The sequence below is a fragment of the Lissotriton helveticus genome, chromosome 9 (genome assembly GCF_964261635.1).
Source record: "Lissotriton helveticus chromosome 9, aLisHel1.1, whole genome shotgun sequence".
Classification (NCBI taxonomy): Eukaryota; Metazoa; Chordata; class Amphibia; order Caudata; family Salamandridae; genus Lissotriton; species Lissotriton helveticus.
The window spans coordinates 442,125,385-442,142,423 of NC_136070.1; the positions used below are offsets into that span (position 1 = coordinate 442,125,385).

General features: G+C 44.7%; 1 protein-coding gene across 3 annotated transcripts in view; it reads right to left on the minus strand.

Annotated features, from left to right (window-relative positions):
* PPP1R13B (protein phosphatase 1 regulatory subunit 13B) overlaps positions 1–14,662 on the minus strand; it is a 461,790-nt gene extending 447,128 nt beyond the window's left edge. Inside the window, exons 1-2 of one of the 3 annotated variants that reach the window (XM_078660256.1) lie at positions 13,842–13,958; positions 13,665–13,781 (exon numbers count right to left, since the gene is read on the minus strand). In XM_078660256.1, the coding sequence (XP_078516382.1) occupies positions 13,665–13,673 (9 nt within the window). In that variant the 5' untranslated portion in view covers positions 13,674–13,781; positions 13,842–13,958. Of the gene's footprint in view, positions 1–13,664; positions 13,973–14,541 lie in introns of those variants that run through there. The other 2 variants (XM_078660257.1, XM_078660255.1) reach the window with 2 other exon arrangements.
* Between the last annotated feature and the right edge of the window lie 2,377 nt (positions 14,663–17,039).

Here is a 17,039-nt window from a genome sequence, read left to right on the forward strand (position 1 = left end):
TGACGCTACAATCGGATGCGCCGGTGGATGCAGATACGCTGCTGGTTCCTACCAAGGTTCACGCACTGTGCTGCCCTCAAAGGCTGCCAATTCTGATGACGGCATTCCTGGAATCTTCACCACTGCGATTGAAGAGTAGTGAAGTTCAAGATGAAAGCAGCATCGAACAGGTACGACCTTCTGTCAGCAATGCAAATCAGAATGTCAATGGAGACAATCATGCGCATGAATGCATGGTTACCCCTATTTCCGACTTAGTGGAACTTTCCCATGAAGCTGTTGACAGTTTTTTCGAAAGCCTGAATGATATGATGTTCTCTCCGGAACAGAAATAGAGACTTTTGAGTAAACTCGCACACGGCGTTCCCTGAATTCGGCCTTCAACTTTAAAAATAAAGTCACATGAACAATTACAGATCCAGTTCACGGACAGCAACTTTTTTCAGCAAGCCCCTAAAATATTTTTCTATATATTTTTTCCCGGGACACTGATCTTCTGCTTAAAGTAAGAAACTATTCCTAGAGAACTAAGATTTCTATTTTTTTAGATTCTTTATAGACTTTATATAGACTTTAGCTGCCCACTGGTATGTTCACAGTATATTTTATGTGATGAAATGGTTTCGACTTTTTTTCTGTATAGCCATATTAAGAGCCATTTCATGTGTATTTATCATATACCAACAAACAATAATGCATAACAATGCGTGTTTACTTTTGCATTTGATTCATAGCTTAAGTGCATACGATATATATGACTGCAATTTTTCAGTATATTTGAAAATTTCAAAATGCATTTATGTATTTTGGGGTGGTAAGGTATACACTATAGTATGTTGTACTATGTTATACTATGCATAGATTAGTAGATATGACCATAGTTAGCGTGGAGTGGGTGTCGTGTATTTCTATAGGTTCTGAATCGATCCCCCTATTCCTGACCCTATTCTGGTTAAACTACCTAGCTAGTTAACTAACAGTCAGCCCATGAGGCAAGAAATTCCCCATGATGCAGATACCGTTATCTGACGCAGTCACACTACGGCACAGGAACGTGTTATCTGATTAGGTCATAACGCTGGAGATCTAATTAGACAAGCGATATTCCTCCAGCCCCTGATAAGGCATACGACGTTCTCATAACAAATCAAACCTATGACAACCTGGATAATCCGTGCGGCCATTGTTTTGATTTCACAGAGAACTTTAGTAAAGAATGTGCTAACGAGCAAGTCGTATGACATCTTTATTGACGTACCTATGTCCATCCTTACGTCAATCCCGGCACCTTTAAGGTATAAATATTGCCGATCTTGCCCTATGCAAAACACACGCGTGGTGACAAGACGGAGCAGCCACACTTGCCGAAGCCGAGAGCAGAAGCAGACCCCGCAGGCAGCAGCCCCGCCTTCCTGACGCGCTGAGAGACGCGCTGCTATCTCAAGCCGAGAGACCCAGCACCGGCGCTTCCGGGTAGCCCTCGCAGGCAGCCTGGAATATCGAGAGCAGAGAAAGAGATACCATTCCTCATTCATCCTAAATTCCAGGTACAGAACTGAATAACCCCTCCTAGAGAATTCTTTAGTTATTCACTTGGCAAAAACAAACTTAACTTAAACTGTAACTTTCTATTCCCGCCCACGCATTAGACTTAGGTCAGGTACACGGGGTAGGCGTATTTAGAAACACCAGTTGAGTACGTTTAGTCAAATATATATGTGTATGTAAATATATTTTAATCATTTTAAACATCATATGGCTCAGAAACCATATCAATGTTTTTACAGTATTATTTTATACTATTGCTTTTAATGTATGCACTTTACTTAACTATAAGTATCGCAATAATATCGATCCATTTCTCTTGTACGAGAAAGGAGACTGATCAATAAATAACACCTTTTATTGAACACGCCCGTCTCTTCCTTCTCTCTACATTCTGATGAGACTAAGAACGCACGTACTGACTGAGTAAAATAATTGCCTTGTGCTCACACGACTCTGGAGATTGACTCTTGATTAGGGGAGAGCAAAGTTGTCATGTTCTATGGTTGTCAGAAACTAAATCCCTTCTTGTCTAATCAGGGAAGTTAATCCTTCCTTGAACATTCGAGAAAGTTTCTAGCGAACTCTGAGCTTAGCTGGCAAACCCAAAAATTAAGTCTAGTATCGACAGTAGTAGACCTAGTTAACGTCTGGCCTAGGCCTTTACTGCTGTAGGTACTATTCCAATGCGCAGAGCCTATTGGGAAAATAGGAACTACACTACAGTCGGTTTAACATGAAAATGCCAATATCATGCATTGTTACACAACGAAAAACGTTGTTAAACTATGCGTGGTAAAGGCATCTTTGTGGTAAACCATATGAGTGGTAATGGCATTCCGTTGTAACGCATGCGTGGAAAAGGCATGCGTTGCAACGGAATGCGTTGTAACATCATACAACCGATTTTTTTTGACTGAACGCTATCTGTCGTCCCCTACCGGAGGCATACGGCCTGATCCTATTTGTGATCATGCGATTTGTGACGTTGAGATTGGAGAAACATGTTTCTGAACTTCATGGTGAATTTATTGTCCTAGAGATCAGGATCATGCCTCTCTGTCCCACAGAATATACTCCACTGCTCTTTTAGTACCTAGGTTCGAACCTCGTTTATGGTTGGGTATTAGTGTTTTACTTATTTATGCTTTTTGTAGCACACAGAACTGGCTAATTGTCTACATTCCAGGCTGGCGAATTTAAGACGGTTTCTATGCATTGTGTTTTGCAATGTGATATGTGCTATAAAAGTAGTGAAACGTGAAACCTCTTCACAAACATTGTATTTGGTGTTTTTGTAAAGACTGTGCAATGCATGCTGAAATGCAACAACATCTGGCAACGTTGAATTCCAAAATAATAGCCTTGCACCGCTAGGCTACGGAGGAGAAAATGCCAAGCCCACCTGAAAGAGCCTTCATTCGTTTTCGAGTATGTTAATAAGGCACTTTAAAAGTCTGCGAGAGCTACCCCTTTCATGTAGTCTTATCAGACTGGTACGTGTCTACAGCATCTGCAGGGGTCAGAGAATGCACAGGCAACGCGGGGGCCTACCTACACTGCTCGTGTATGCATTTCTTTTTTTGTATAACATATTACGAGTACATCGCTTTTTAAAAAGATTTTATTTGAAACAAAAGTGACAAATTTAAATAACCACTTATACGGATTTCGACCATCTTAAAAGCTAGTATATAGAAAATACCGCATCTCGACCAAGAGACAAAACACGGCAAATGTCAAGTAAACCTATCCCAGATCCATTATCAGTAAAGTGCCACAGCAGTGAGATATGGTGCAATACACAAGCTGGTCTGAGTTGGAAAACAAACATGGCTCATTGGCGTGAATGTTAAAGAGTAAGAAGTGGAGGAGCAGAAGTAGTTGCCTTCAATGCTCACTTAACAAGCATTTACAAAGTCAAGAGAACTGGAATTTAGTAAGTGAAAGTTCTTCCTTAACATCTGGAAAGTTTGTGCGTGTAGTTCTGTAGTTGGGTGAGTGAATTAATCAACGGTTGGAAGAATGGGTGGGTGAGTGCGTGCATGGATAAATGAGAAGACTGATGAACGGGACTTGTTTGAAATGTCTTTGTAGCCTGGGAGTGTGGTTTGCTATCAAAATAGTAAGGTGCAAGGGGTCTCTCTCCTTCCATTGTGAAGTATTGTTACAAACCATCATATAAACCTTTACTTGCATACAACTGTCAGCACATGAGAATGGAGTCCACCACCTGGTCAAAAATTGCTACCATGATGCAAAACTGAAAACCATCAGGCTAAGGCAGGTTTCTCCAACGAGTTACTAGTGAGCAACTGGTAGCTCTCCGGCTATATGCAAGTAGTTCTCCTGTATGGATCCAAGAGTACTATATTTGAAACGTTTGCTAGGTTGAATTAACATATGTACACCGAAAATAAAATGTGTGTATTTGAGACGCAAATGTGTGTATTTTCAGAACTCATAAGCTGGTGTTTGGAGAAAAATTGTTGAATTGTCAAAATGTAATTTGATATTTCAGTGATAAATTATGTGGCATTGGCAGACACATTACTAATAGTATTACCTTGAGGGAGGGGGCAGTGCAGCTTTGGTTGTTATGTATTATCCATGGCAAGGCATTCCAATTTGACAAAGCCTTGTTTACATTAATTCTGGCAACACTCCTTTTGCACGGAGGTGACCATTGTTAGTAATCTTACATAGGGAACCCAATAAGGCAATTTTTTCTGATGTTGTCCCTAGTACAACACTTCATAGTAGCTTAGGGTGATTTTCATTGAACAAAAGTAGCTCTTATTACAGAAAAAGGTTAGAGAACCCTGGGCTAAGGATACCAGGGCGAAAATAATGCAAGGCGTTGGAACAAACAAGCTAAAGATGCCCACAATATGCCAAGAATTATCATCAATGAAACAAGGCTACAAGTGCTCTTCAATAGTCAACAGGCAGAAAATGAACTCAGAAAGCAGTGACTAGTTGCAGATGTTTGTAGCACGGGTGCCAGGTCGGGTGGCATTTCGCACCAAAAGAGGTCGGGTGGCATTTAGAACCAAAAGTTGCCACAGAGGGTACTATGTAGCCACAATCCGGTAATCTCTCCACGAACAAAACACATGAAGGGGACAGTGGGCGTGTTGCTGGCCTCACCACATGTGCCTTGATGCATGGTGCTTCAAAAAGTGGGTGATGATGAGATAGTGTCTCCAGAGGACGAATCCGTAGCTATGCAGTGCTTGCCCCATCCAATTTGAGCTCATTTAACTGCTCCCCCAATAAAATGCCTATGTCGGTAAAGAGGAAACACTTCATACAATATGATTGCTAGTTGGAATCAACCAATGACTGAAGGTCTGATGAATCTGGGTTAATCAAAATGTGAACAGCAAAATAACCATTGATTGCAGCCGAGTGGTATATGCGAGATTTGTAGCCACGAGGAAGAACGCCGGTGCAGTGGGAGAAACCCGGCAGTGCAGGGGAAGAACCGGGGGGGCAACTTTGTAGAAGATGCGGCCAGGATGGAGTGGCAGCTGACCGGGGAATTGCGGATGAGCGATCTCGTAGTTACTCACTGTCATCTGTGGTCTTCTCACTAGAGAGGTGAGAACGGCTTGGACTCTTGGGCGCCTAGTGGGAACTTATGCCGGGGGCTCCAGAGGTGCGGGGGAGGCGTGAGTCGCATAGCCACACGACTCACAGCTGTGTGACTGTGGGGAGACGCAGCCGCACTGCTGGCCTGGTTCGGGACTGCTGTACTGGGGGACTGCGGAGGCGCTGAGGTCCTGAGAGCTTCTGGGGCTGCACCATGTCCCCATCGCCTCTGCTGCAGGAATCCAGGGAGAATACGGATTAAGCCACTACAGGTCAGAGAACCGCGCCTGACTTTAAAATGGCAGCCAAAATACTAGGCTCACCAGAGAGGGGGAAACAGGCATATCAAGAGGTAGATGTTTATCATGAACCTACAGAAAGGCCTCAGGGAATAAGGAGGTGCAGGCCCTGGAGCCATACGGAATTAAGTAACCGGAAGCTTGAACTACCAAACTTGCCAGATTAACAAAGGTAATAAAGAAACGTTATTATCGGAGATGGACTATTTAGTTACGGTTGAATGGTTCAGACAATAGGAAAAGCACAAATCAACTTTTCGTTCACCAATTATGTTGGGTCAGTTTGAGAAATAGGCACAATATATACTGTGGAGGAAACCAGTTGAAATCTCTTGGCTTCACCTTCGATACATATTTCTTCGAATAACACATTGTTAAGACTACCACAATAGTTTGATACCACTCACCCTCCTCAGAAAAATACATGTATAGAAGAAGCAGTGGTACTCGTTACAGGGCACAGCAAAAGTCCATGCACTGTGGACAGTACACAAAGAACACTGACATAGACCACGTTTTACATGTACACTGGCCATTGGCACAGAGCAATGTCACAGCTTAAAACCATGTTCACATGTCACACCCAGTTGATAATTCAGGCAGGCATAATAGGCACAGGACATGGCCAAAGGTATGCAGAGGGTTCACAGGGCCTGCCCAGAGACAAATGCATTCCTAAGAGCAGAATCCATGTGTGCAGTGTATGGATAGCATGACCAATGACCACTGTTCATGAACTGAAGTTACCTGCAGGCCAGAAGTCTGGCCCGAGGGCAAGCTTCACCAGATATTATTACAAAGGGTTTACAGCACAACAGGTTTGTGGTAAAGTTTCAGCCTGGATGATAAACATGGGTAAAGGAGCTTTGCAAATTATTCACCAAATGTCCAGACAGTAAACAGACTCACTGCCTCCCTCTACCACCCAGAGGTGTGGTTTCAGCAAGTACTGCACTGGAGCACCAGAGGAATTACACTACTGGGAGAATTTATGGCAATTTGAAGCCACGCAAATTCCACAGACTCCGTGGGTTTTAAGATGGCATGTCAATCTGTTGAAGTTGGAGGGTAGGGTCTTCTTACAAGAGTCTGGAGACACTCAAGTAGAAGTTAGGTTCTTTATTTGCATGTTAATCCTTTAGGCTACAGGAAAAACAGGTAGGTCCAGGGCTTCATCCTCCCTCCAACAGTCCCAATCTCCTAGCTTCCACTACGGACCACAAACCAACATCTTTACGAACACCAAAACAAAGAACAACCATTCCCTTGCATATAAAGTGGAGGAACAATCATTCACAATGACTCAGTCTCCAACATGCCTAGCTTACACGTTCAGCCGACAGCAACATGGTAAACTCTCCAATTCCCATGTAGACACACAAAGACAATCAACAGCAGTCACAGAAAATCTGCAACAGGTAAAAACATGAGGGTACCCACATCTCATGTCCAACAAAGAAACAGGACATCAACTAGATGGTGACTACCACTGCATTATGGTCAAAGAAATGCATGTATTGCGAACTCCTCAGACATGAGGCCCTACCACCACGTCTGCACACTCACAAAGACATCATACAATATTTATGCACACAGGACAGAGCTGGCTGCCTTTGACAAAGGATTTCCCTGTCATCCTTAAGTCTATAGAATCACAGCAGAAAAAATAGAAAGTGTAATCGTATATCTATATCCCCTTAAATCAAAACTACCTTGACCAGACTCCAATACAGAACTAATCACAATGACCTCCATGCACAATGATCCCAGATTTTCATCTCACATTACTAAACTACACAGGTAACAGACACAATCAATTCTCACACTTTTCCATCTTCCACAAGCAACACACACAACCACAGAACAACACTTCACCACACAGTGCGCTACCTAGCACTTCAACAAACCCCACACCCAGCCACACTAGTTCGTCAAACCAACATGACCAAGTGTCAGGCCGGAAAAAAAAACACGTAATCTGCACCCAGACCAAACCCTTTGGAACCTGCACAAAAAGGTGTGTTGGCACCTTTCCTATACAAGGACACCCTCCAGTAGATGCATATTGGAAAATTGACAACAATGAAATACTAGAACAGTCCAGCAATACCACTAACACCAGACCACGTCAAAAGTTAAACAAGTACAAACCTACAGAGCTACATTTAAACAAAACATTGACTAACTCCACTATCCCCACTATATGCAAACTGAAAAAAAAAAACAATCACAAACTTACTACGTCACTGGTACTACGCAATTGTCAAATCTTCCATTCCGAATGACAACTCTGGCAAAACTTGTAGGTCTCACTCACAACACTCAAACAAAACGTGTGGCTATGACCCACATCACCACATGTACTATAGTTCCAACATTTTCACTCCACAGGTCCTTACCCTTGCGCCCTCTTGCAATATGGTACTTCTCTTCTCCCACATTGCACCCATGCAGTACTTGACCAAACAACTTCTCATGACAGTATACTACATTTCCCCAACTTGGTAACCCACTGGAGACTCCCTGACGCAAATTCTCCTGTTACTACTTTCCCCAACTTAGCATGTCACGGGGTACTCCTCCATGCAAAATCTCACAAGGAACTACACTTCCTTAACTGCATACCATAGGGTACTCACCCACACAATGTCTATCTACAGGAGTACTACTTCTTCCACAGTCCCCATCTACAAACAAACACACACACAGTGTACTAGACTTATATCTTGCAACAGGGTACTACTCTTCCCCACATAAGAGACACTTAAACATACACAAACACCACGTATCTATACAACGAAATTCAAATAGGTACTTCATGCTTTCCCCCAAACTACTAACTAAAATCAATATGGAGTCCAACCTAAATGCTCACAATCCACTCCCAAAATAATAAACTGGTGGATAATATAACCTCCCCTCCCCACCCCCAACATGTCTTGCAGTACTAAGCATTCAGCACACCAAATTCTTAAACTGCAATACCTAAACACAATTTAGGTCAATTTACATGGAAATGTACTAACCCGACAAATACATTACCAATAAGATTCATACAGTACAGGTCAATAAACAAAATTACCAACTAAACTGTTACCCAAACTTATGAACCTCAGTTAGTGTGAATCTGGATACATTTCTTACCGAAACCCACAGAATACTACTAACTCGATTAATAACGAACAAGCCAGCTGATTAATTAAATGAATGTCATACCTTGACATTGCAGTTAGACAAAAGCCAGGCAGGCGATGTTTCAACTTCCCATGAATTAAGGGCACAGTTTCATTTTGAACAAACCCATCTCATTTCAAGCTCCTACGTCCATGGAGATAGTCCTTCTTTTCCTTCTATTCCTTCTAAATCAACTAGGATGGCATAGGTAGTCTTCCTTCAGTGTAAACAGACTTGTCTCAATCAAACTTCAACTCGTTGCCCTCCTTTAGGATGTTAAAAGTCTACAAAGCCAGTGACTCCTCTCCGACACCCAGGTTTGGAATCCAAGACATTTGTGACACTCTCATGAGCAAGTTGAGCTGCTATACCCTCAAACCCCATGCCCACTTCTTCCAGTGTTGGCTGACTCGTGTTGGAGAGAAAAGTCCCCATTTACCTGGTGCTACGAATGGTCACAAGACCTTTGACCAATGCCTTAACCACAGCACTAATAGAAGTTATGTCATATCATCTGGTCACTGCAATATTAATGCACATAGGGCTCTCCAAAGGAAAGGACTAGCCTGTGACACAGTCAACTTAATTAAGAGCTCATACTGCGCACTTACCAACACTGTCCCTTATGTCAGCATTAAATGTATCACTGCCTGAAGCTCTATAGGTCACTTCTGAGTTATGCTTGCTGTAAAAGAGATTTTCTGCCTCTTCCCATTGAATCCACAGCACTCTCTCCACAGACATGTGGGTATAACACTGTCTCTATAGTAGGGTCCTAAATCCTATTAATTACTCAGACACATCACCTCACTCTATAATTGCCTCAGCTGGCTCATTCTCCTTGCCTGGCTTTGCTCACCCTCCTCATTGGGCTCCTCCTGTCCAACAGCCAGTGCTGACACACCACTTGAAGGTTGACAGTGGATTTGAGGGTGGGCAGCCCAACACTATTCCTCCATGGTCAGAGGGCCACCTTTCTTCTCAGGACAGGCCTCCTACCCTGCCAGAAATGGCTCCGAACTGGCACCAGAGGCATGCTGCATTTCATTCAGGTCCTTAACAACCCACTGCCAAAATATTGTAGAGTGGTACAAAAGGGGGTGGTGACGGACGGAGCATCTGAACCAATCAAACACTCACACCCAGTCAACAGATCTGGGTTTAATCCATCACCGTTCTTTAGCCCACTCTGCCACCCCAGTTCAGACATGGCCATATGCAAATCCGTCTGACCCTGTGCCTCATAGGAACAGTCCAGCCCTTACTGCCAAGCCATGCCTTCCCTGGACCAGAAACAAGCTTCCGAGGACCGGTTTCTGGCCTTTCAGCCATCTTCAGTCAGGCTTGCTTGAATCCAGTGGCAAAGTGAGCAAGGGACTCATGTCTGAGCATACCCTGCCAACTTATGGCGAACAAAGTGGTACAAAAGGGGGTGGTGATGGACGGAGCATCTGAACCAATCAAAAACACACACCCAGTCAACAGATCTGGGTTTAATCCATCACCGTTCTTTAGCCCACTCTGTCACCCCAGTTCAGACATGGCCAAATATTGTAGAGGGCAGGGTCTTCATACACACGTCTGGAGCTACTCAGACAGGAGGTAAGCTCTATTTTTGTATGTTAGACCCTTGGGTTAGAGCGATAGCAGGAAAGTCAGGGCTCCACTCAACCTCCAACTGTCCGCATGGCCTAGCTTCCACTGGGGAAAACACATCAACATTCTATTACATAATTCCTTCTCAGCTTTCCAGACACCAGCTCAGACATACAGGGAATGGGATACACAGGATACTACACCACACAATCCCCCCAAAAAAAACCTCAAGACACTAAAAGGACAGTGTAATTATTACGGATTGGGTGAATGGTGGGGATCTATCTGATGAGAAGTGTATGACAATGACAGCTTAAAGAAGCGTCAACACTCACTGCATGGAGTACCCCCTACTTAATGTACATTAACCCCCAACTACTTCACCAGTATACACCACATGCAAGGCTTGGATGCAAGTTGAAAGCACCAATTTGTTCTACTGCCCGTAACATTCAATGCTTAATGATGGCCAACATGATACCAACAGCCACGGTTCAAAATATGTAATACAGCACAAGAACTAGAGAGTCCTCAGCTAACCTCCTCATTCCACACGGGTTTGGGGAACAACAGTGATCCATACTGTTCAACAGGAAAGTTTCAGAAACATTTAATTGTTCCAGTGGAATGCAATTGATATCAACTATTTCTCCCTACACATCAACCACTTTTTCTTTAATAATGTAAATGTTTCATACACAAGGTATACAACATTAATAAATCAATAGAAGGAAAAAAGGTAAAACGTACAAAGATTTAAAATGAACAATAAATGAAAGAGGGACCCTGAAAAAGTTAAATGGGTGGCGAAGTAACCAGGGAAATAGCAACTACCAAAACACCCAAAACTTCCCTCACACATGTACATCTAACATTGGCAATAAGTCCATTAATTTGAGAAACCCACAGACCAAAATTATTTTATAGAAGGATTTTGAGTTTATTTCTTTATCAAAATATATCTTTCTTCGTGATTTTGTATGCATTTTTCTTCATTTTCATATGCAATGCATGAGACATCACAAAAATTCAATAAAACAAGACAAAAGCCCAGCACAATAATATTGTAGCGTACCTATTTGTAAATATACATGTAACCACCCCAACCACCACGAGGAAAAAACAACAATAACTAACAATGAGCTAAATAAAACAAAACTATGACAGGATACAGTACATAAAACAAGAATAACAAAAGCAGACAAGAAAAGTTTAATGGACTTATTGCCAATGTTAGATGTACATGTGAGAGGGAAGTTTTATGTGTTTTGGTAGTTGCAAAGATTTAAAATGTGCCGGTGAGTGAAAACGCGTTTCAACAACACATAGTACTTCAGCTGAGGATGCCACAGGATATAGCAAACACAACAAGATGATGAACGGAGTGCTGAAACTTTTCAACCACTCACCCCCAGTCACAGATCTGGGTTTCATCAATTGTTCCTTTTCTCAGTATGCCACACCAGTTTGGAACCAGCCATATGCAAATCAGTCTTGACCCTTTTCCTCATGGGAACAGTCCAGTTCGAACTGCCAGGACCTCTCTGGACCGGAAGCAAGCATCCAGGGACAGATTCGGGGTCACCCAAAGTGGCCAAGGGTATGCACAAATGTAGGTCCCTTGCTCGCTTTGCAACTGGATTCAAGCTAGCCTGTCTGATATGGGGTGAAACCCCGAAACCAGTCCCAGGATGCTCGTTTCTGGTCCAGGTAGGACCTGACCTAGCCTGGCAGTCTTGACCCTGTAGGAACAGGGTCATCTTGTATCATCTTGCATTTGATACCACAGGATAAACATCACACTATGCAATTACATAAGGTTTAGTCTCCCATAGAACAATGTGAAAGGGGAGAACCGTGAGCTCAAAGAGGAGGAGTACATGCTTCCTTTCTCTAGAGGTTTTAAATTGTAATGGTCTTTTAGATATGTGGCCAGTGTCCCTTGCCCTTCTTAATCCTAAATTGGCTTCGCTACAGTTACATTTTATTCAACTAATTCACAGAGCATCTGGCAAAACCTTTGACCTATGAACTGTTTCAACTGTAGCAATTTTTATATTTAACATATTTACAAATGACTAAAAATTCATGCTCAAAAAGCATATTTTACTGGAGACACATTGATACGATGCTTACAGCTTGTACACTAAATCGACACAAAGGTGATAAACACCCACTTGCAGCATAAGACAGACCAAAAACCATATATTCTTTCAACTTGTATGCATATTCGGCACTGCAACTGAGAGCCAAAATACCAATTTTAGAAACAACGGATAATGGTCTAAGACAGCTGTCAAACTGTACTTATAATTCTTCAAAGTCACACATACAAATGGACAGACAGAACACGTGCGTCAATGACAACACCGCAAAGGTAGCAGGATAAAGAAACGTAATGTGTAAACACTTCAGCAAATGACAAACGTGAATCACGAGATATCAAGTACATGCATCTACTCCCAATAATGAACGCACGTGCCGTAGTGACAGCATTCCATTTAAAAGCATTTTGCATGACCCGGTCCCAGAAGAGGGTAACTGTGCTGCAGAGTAGTATCCAATGGACAGCAAATGACTGGATGTGATTATGTGCATGCCCGCTTTTCCAAAGGGTGTACTGGCAAATGTCAACAAGTCAGACTATTCAGAGCAATAATTTAGCAAACCAGCAGTCGTATCTCATTAGCAGAGTCACTCTTCAATGAACCTGCATTGGCACAAAGTAAAGTCATTCATCTCAATGGTGCAGCGCTGGCACTTATTGCCAATAACGGCAGTCTTTAATACACCAATTTGACGACCTTTTAACAATCGTCCTTTAAAGAACAGATACATAGGCATGGCGATTATGTCTTTAATGGACCAGTACGGCCATTTCTCAAAAACAACATCTATAAGTGTACAGTAATGGCACGTAAAAGACCTACATCTGCTTGGCTAGTGAGTACACACATTTCCGGTGCTCTAGGTCATGAGAATCGGTATTCGTGGCTTAAACCATCTCGCTTTACATAAAAATATGTTTGTCATAGCAATCCAGGAAAATGTAGTTCAGATCGAGGTCTCTGGCGCTGTACCCACATGGAAAAATGCTGCTGCATGTACGAAATATTAGGAATGTGTGATATGCCGCTAGTGAGAGACAGCTACATAACATGGTAATTCCGTTTTAAGCACAGTCAGAACATGAAAGAGATACTCACAAAAAGGTTGGTACCACCGCATTAAAATACGTACGCTTTACATGCACCAAATACAACAACAAAAAATCACAGAGCACTGATCTGTAACAGTCTGTTTCACAGCATCCCTCTATCTCTACGAACAATGTTCCAAATAAAACATCAAGGTTTTGTACAAACTGCGAATACTGTATGTGCACTGCCTCACAGTGAGGAATCAAATCCTGAATGCCAGCCCCTCCCCCATCTTGACCCAGGGTCAGGCTCTTACCGGCATCATTTTGGGGCCGCTCGGAGATCTGACCCTGGGAGCCCCCACAGGCCTCTCCGGTCACCGGCGGCGTGCTGCAGCTGCTCCGCCTGTCCTTCCTTCCTCAGGAGCTGCGGCCTGGACGCAGGCGAAGCGCTAGGAGCAAGAAGGCGTCAAGAACATACGAGAAAGAGCCGCTCTCCCCCTCCGCCAGCCCGGCTCAGCCTAATCTCATCCCAAGATCAGCGCAGCCCCGCTGAGGCCCCGGCCACAGCTCCGAAGGACGAACGGTGTCTAGCTCCTCCTCCTGCTGTAGGTGTGGAGCCGCAGAGACCGCCCCCTGCACTGACCGGGTTCACCGGAGGGAGGTGCTGGTGAGCAGACAGCCTACCCGGGCTTTAAAGCTCCTCGGCAGTCGAAGAAATAGAGCTCCCGTGTTTGTAGCTTCTTTTATTACACACGCAGTGCTAAAGTCGTAAGAATGTTTTGGGGCGTGTTACCGCCCGTGCATTTATCTAATTACAAATACAGTAACACTCGAGAGAAATATGTATGTTTGGGTGTGACAATTTAACAAGTGAGTGGGGACAGACGTTGCTGCAAAATATAAATGCGTTTCACCTAAAAAGAGCTTTTTCTATTTATGCGGGGGGCAGTTTGTCCCGATGTATTCTTCTTGAAGGGTTAACATCCTTTTTGTTGTGCTACTTGTAAAAAGTGGTTTTCTTTTGCGTATCCCCGGGCACCCTATTGGTTTGGCCGACCTTCCTTTTAATTACACAACATTGGTGCAGACAGTGCAGGGTCAGGATGTGTGCTCACATGGCACTGCCGACCAACAAGACAATAACGCACATTAAGTCGGAGTCAATGGACAAGGCAATGCTTGTAAACACACCCATCACCGTTTTCAAAGGCTGCCGTCGTCGTCACTTTTACGGCATTTCAACCACAGTGCCTTTACTCCCTGTCAAACACACCGCCATCTTGTTTCGTTTAACTGCCTCCTCCCGTGTGTGACGTTCCAGGGACACTCACAGCACGTGCCCTCGGCTACGTCGTCAAGGCGTGTGTTTCGGAACTCATGGAATGCGGATACAGCTCGAGCGGACACGCCCACTTTCCCTGTGAGTGCTCTTCCATTTCCTGCCTTCCTGCCCCCTACAAATGACAGGAAACGTGGTTCAGGAAAAGCCATGTGCCACCCCAAAGGCAGTAAACAAACAGTAGAGTGCAGAGAAGACAATAGTTCTGTGCTCCTGCCAGACATTCTTTCTGGCAGTTTTGTAGAGCGGAACGGGGAGAGGATGTGGCGCTATGGCCAGAGCTGCCGACATTGAAATTTCAGAATCAGGTTCGAGTCTTGACGTCGGCTGAATATCCCGTGAATCTGGAAACCAAATTTCAATCCTCGGGGTCTTTTTTTTATTTGTAATCCGATTTTATATAGCGCCAACATTACCCGGAGGTGTCAGAGCACTTTACATAAGAACCAGTTGCGATACATAAGGACTCAGGGTTAAGTGCGTTGCATAAAAGATAAAAACAGAAAAAAATGCAAATGTACAAGTTATAGTCACACAAGGAGGAGCACTCAAGGAAGGGATACGAATGGATATACTCTAAGAGTCACATAGGAATGGTAGATAGAACAAATGTCTACTGCATATACTAGTGATTAGAGTTATCTCTATATACATAGGGAAGGGATACGAATGGATATACTCTAAGAGTCACATAGGAATGGTAGATAGTACACAGGTCTACTGCATATACTAGTGATTAGAGTTATCTCTATATACAAAGATATACAAATAGTAGATTTTCTCAGGTCAAGACCCAAAAAACCAGGAGAGCAGAGTTCCATTAAGTGGGGTTGGAGGGAGGACGTAGTCACAACACCAAGGGAGGGTGGGAGTGATAAAAGGGTATGGAGAAAAGGCAAATCAGAAAAAGGAAGAAACATTTAAGGATCGTCAAGGGGGCAACGAGGGAAAAGGGGAAAGGACGAGGGAATGGACAAGATGGCGGGTTAGGGTCCAGAGAAAAGCGACCGTGAACAGCAACAAGATGGCGGCCAGGACAAAAGAAAAAACGTAAAGAAGTCCATGAGGGTGACCCAGTGAGTATGAATTAGAGTGCCAGGAGAAGTACGGGGGGTACATAATTTAGAAATCAAAGTCAGGAAGCGCTCTCCCGAGTACAGGCTCCTGGCCTGCATTTTGCAGTGGTACCTCCCTGCGCTGGAGCTGCTGTTCTGGCTGCAGGGCGAGCTGTAGAGGGAGCCCTTTCCAAGCGAGTAGTTGAGGGACAGGGAGGGAGGGATGCCAGTCCTGGGTGCGATGAGGAGATCGCTCCCCGCCCCTTGCGGGGAGCCCCGCAGCGAGGTCATGATGTTATCCACGATGAAGCCCTGGCCATGGTGCTGTGGGTGCTGCTGCTGCTGGTGGGGGTCGGGCCCGCCTGGCTGAGGGAGCGGCCCGAGGGGCTGCCGCTTGACATGCTGCTGCTACTGTCCGGGCTCTTGATCTAGGGCACGGGGTGCAGTGCCGGGGAGGCGGCCTGTGGGGGCGACAGGGCGCCGTTCTCCGTCTTGATGTCCTGGATGCGCAGCAGCTGCGGGGCGCCCGGCTCCGACTGCTCCTTGGCCAGCAGGGCAGAGGTGCTGGGAGCCCGGCGGGGGTGGACGGCAGCCCGAGACGGCCGTCCTCAGAAAACGGCTCTTTTCGAATCCGACTCCTGGCATCCCTGGGTCATTGAGAGGGAACCGTCCCTCCTCCTGCTGCGGGGCTCGGGTTCGAATCTCTAGGGCTTGGATTCCGATATTCAGGACTTGTTATCGGATCTTCCCGCCTTGTGCCCCTTGTTTTGTGTTTTTGCGCAGTCGGGCACCAGACTGTACTGTTCAATCCACGTTGTGCCCCTTTTAACCTCCTTAGTGCCGGAGTTCGCGCCGGGTTTTAATTTTTATTATTTTTTTTTCCTTAAAATGGCGGCCCCCACTGCTCTGCTTCAGTTTTGGTTTCACCTTCCTGGTGTTAAGAGGGGCGGCTCTCCTCTTCTGCCCTCACCGGGAGTAACGCGGGGGTCTGCGAGGGGGGGGGAATGCAGCGGGTGGCTCCAGCACTGACCTTGTTGTCTCCCGCACGGTGCCTGAGTGAACCAGGGACTTCAAACGCAGCGGCCGTGATCACAGTTAATGGTCGCCCTCTTGAGCTCTCTTCTCCCTCTTTGAATCCTCTCGGAGGCTTCTCCGGGGTGGCTTCTGTGTCTATGCCGGTGTAAACTGCGATTCCCGGAAGCCGGTAATGAATGGCTCGCTCGCCGTGTCCCGTTAGCTAGAATCCTCACCGCCCTTGTGTACCGGGAGCCGGGTTGATGCTGAGAGTCTGTTTG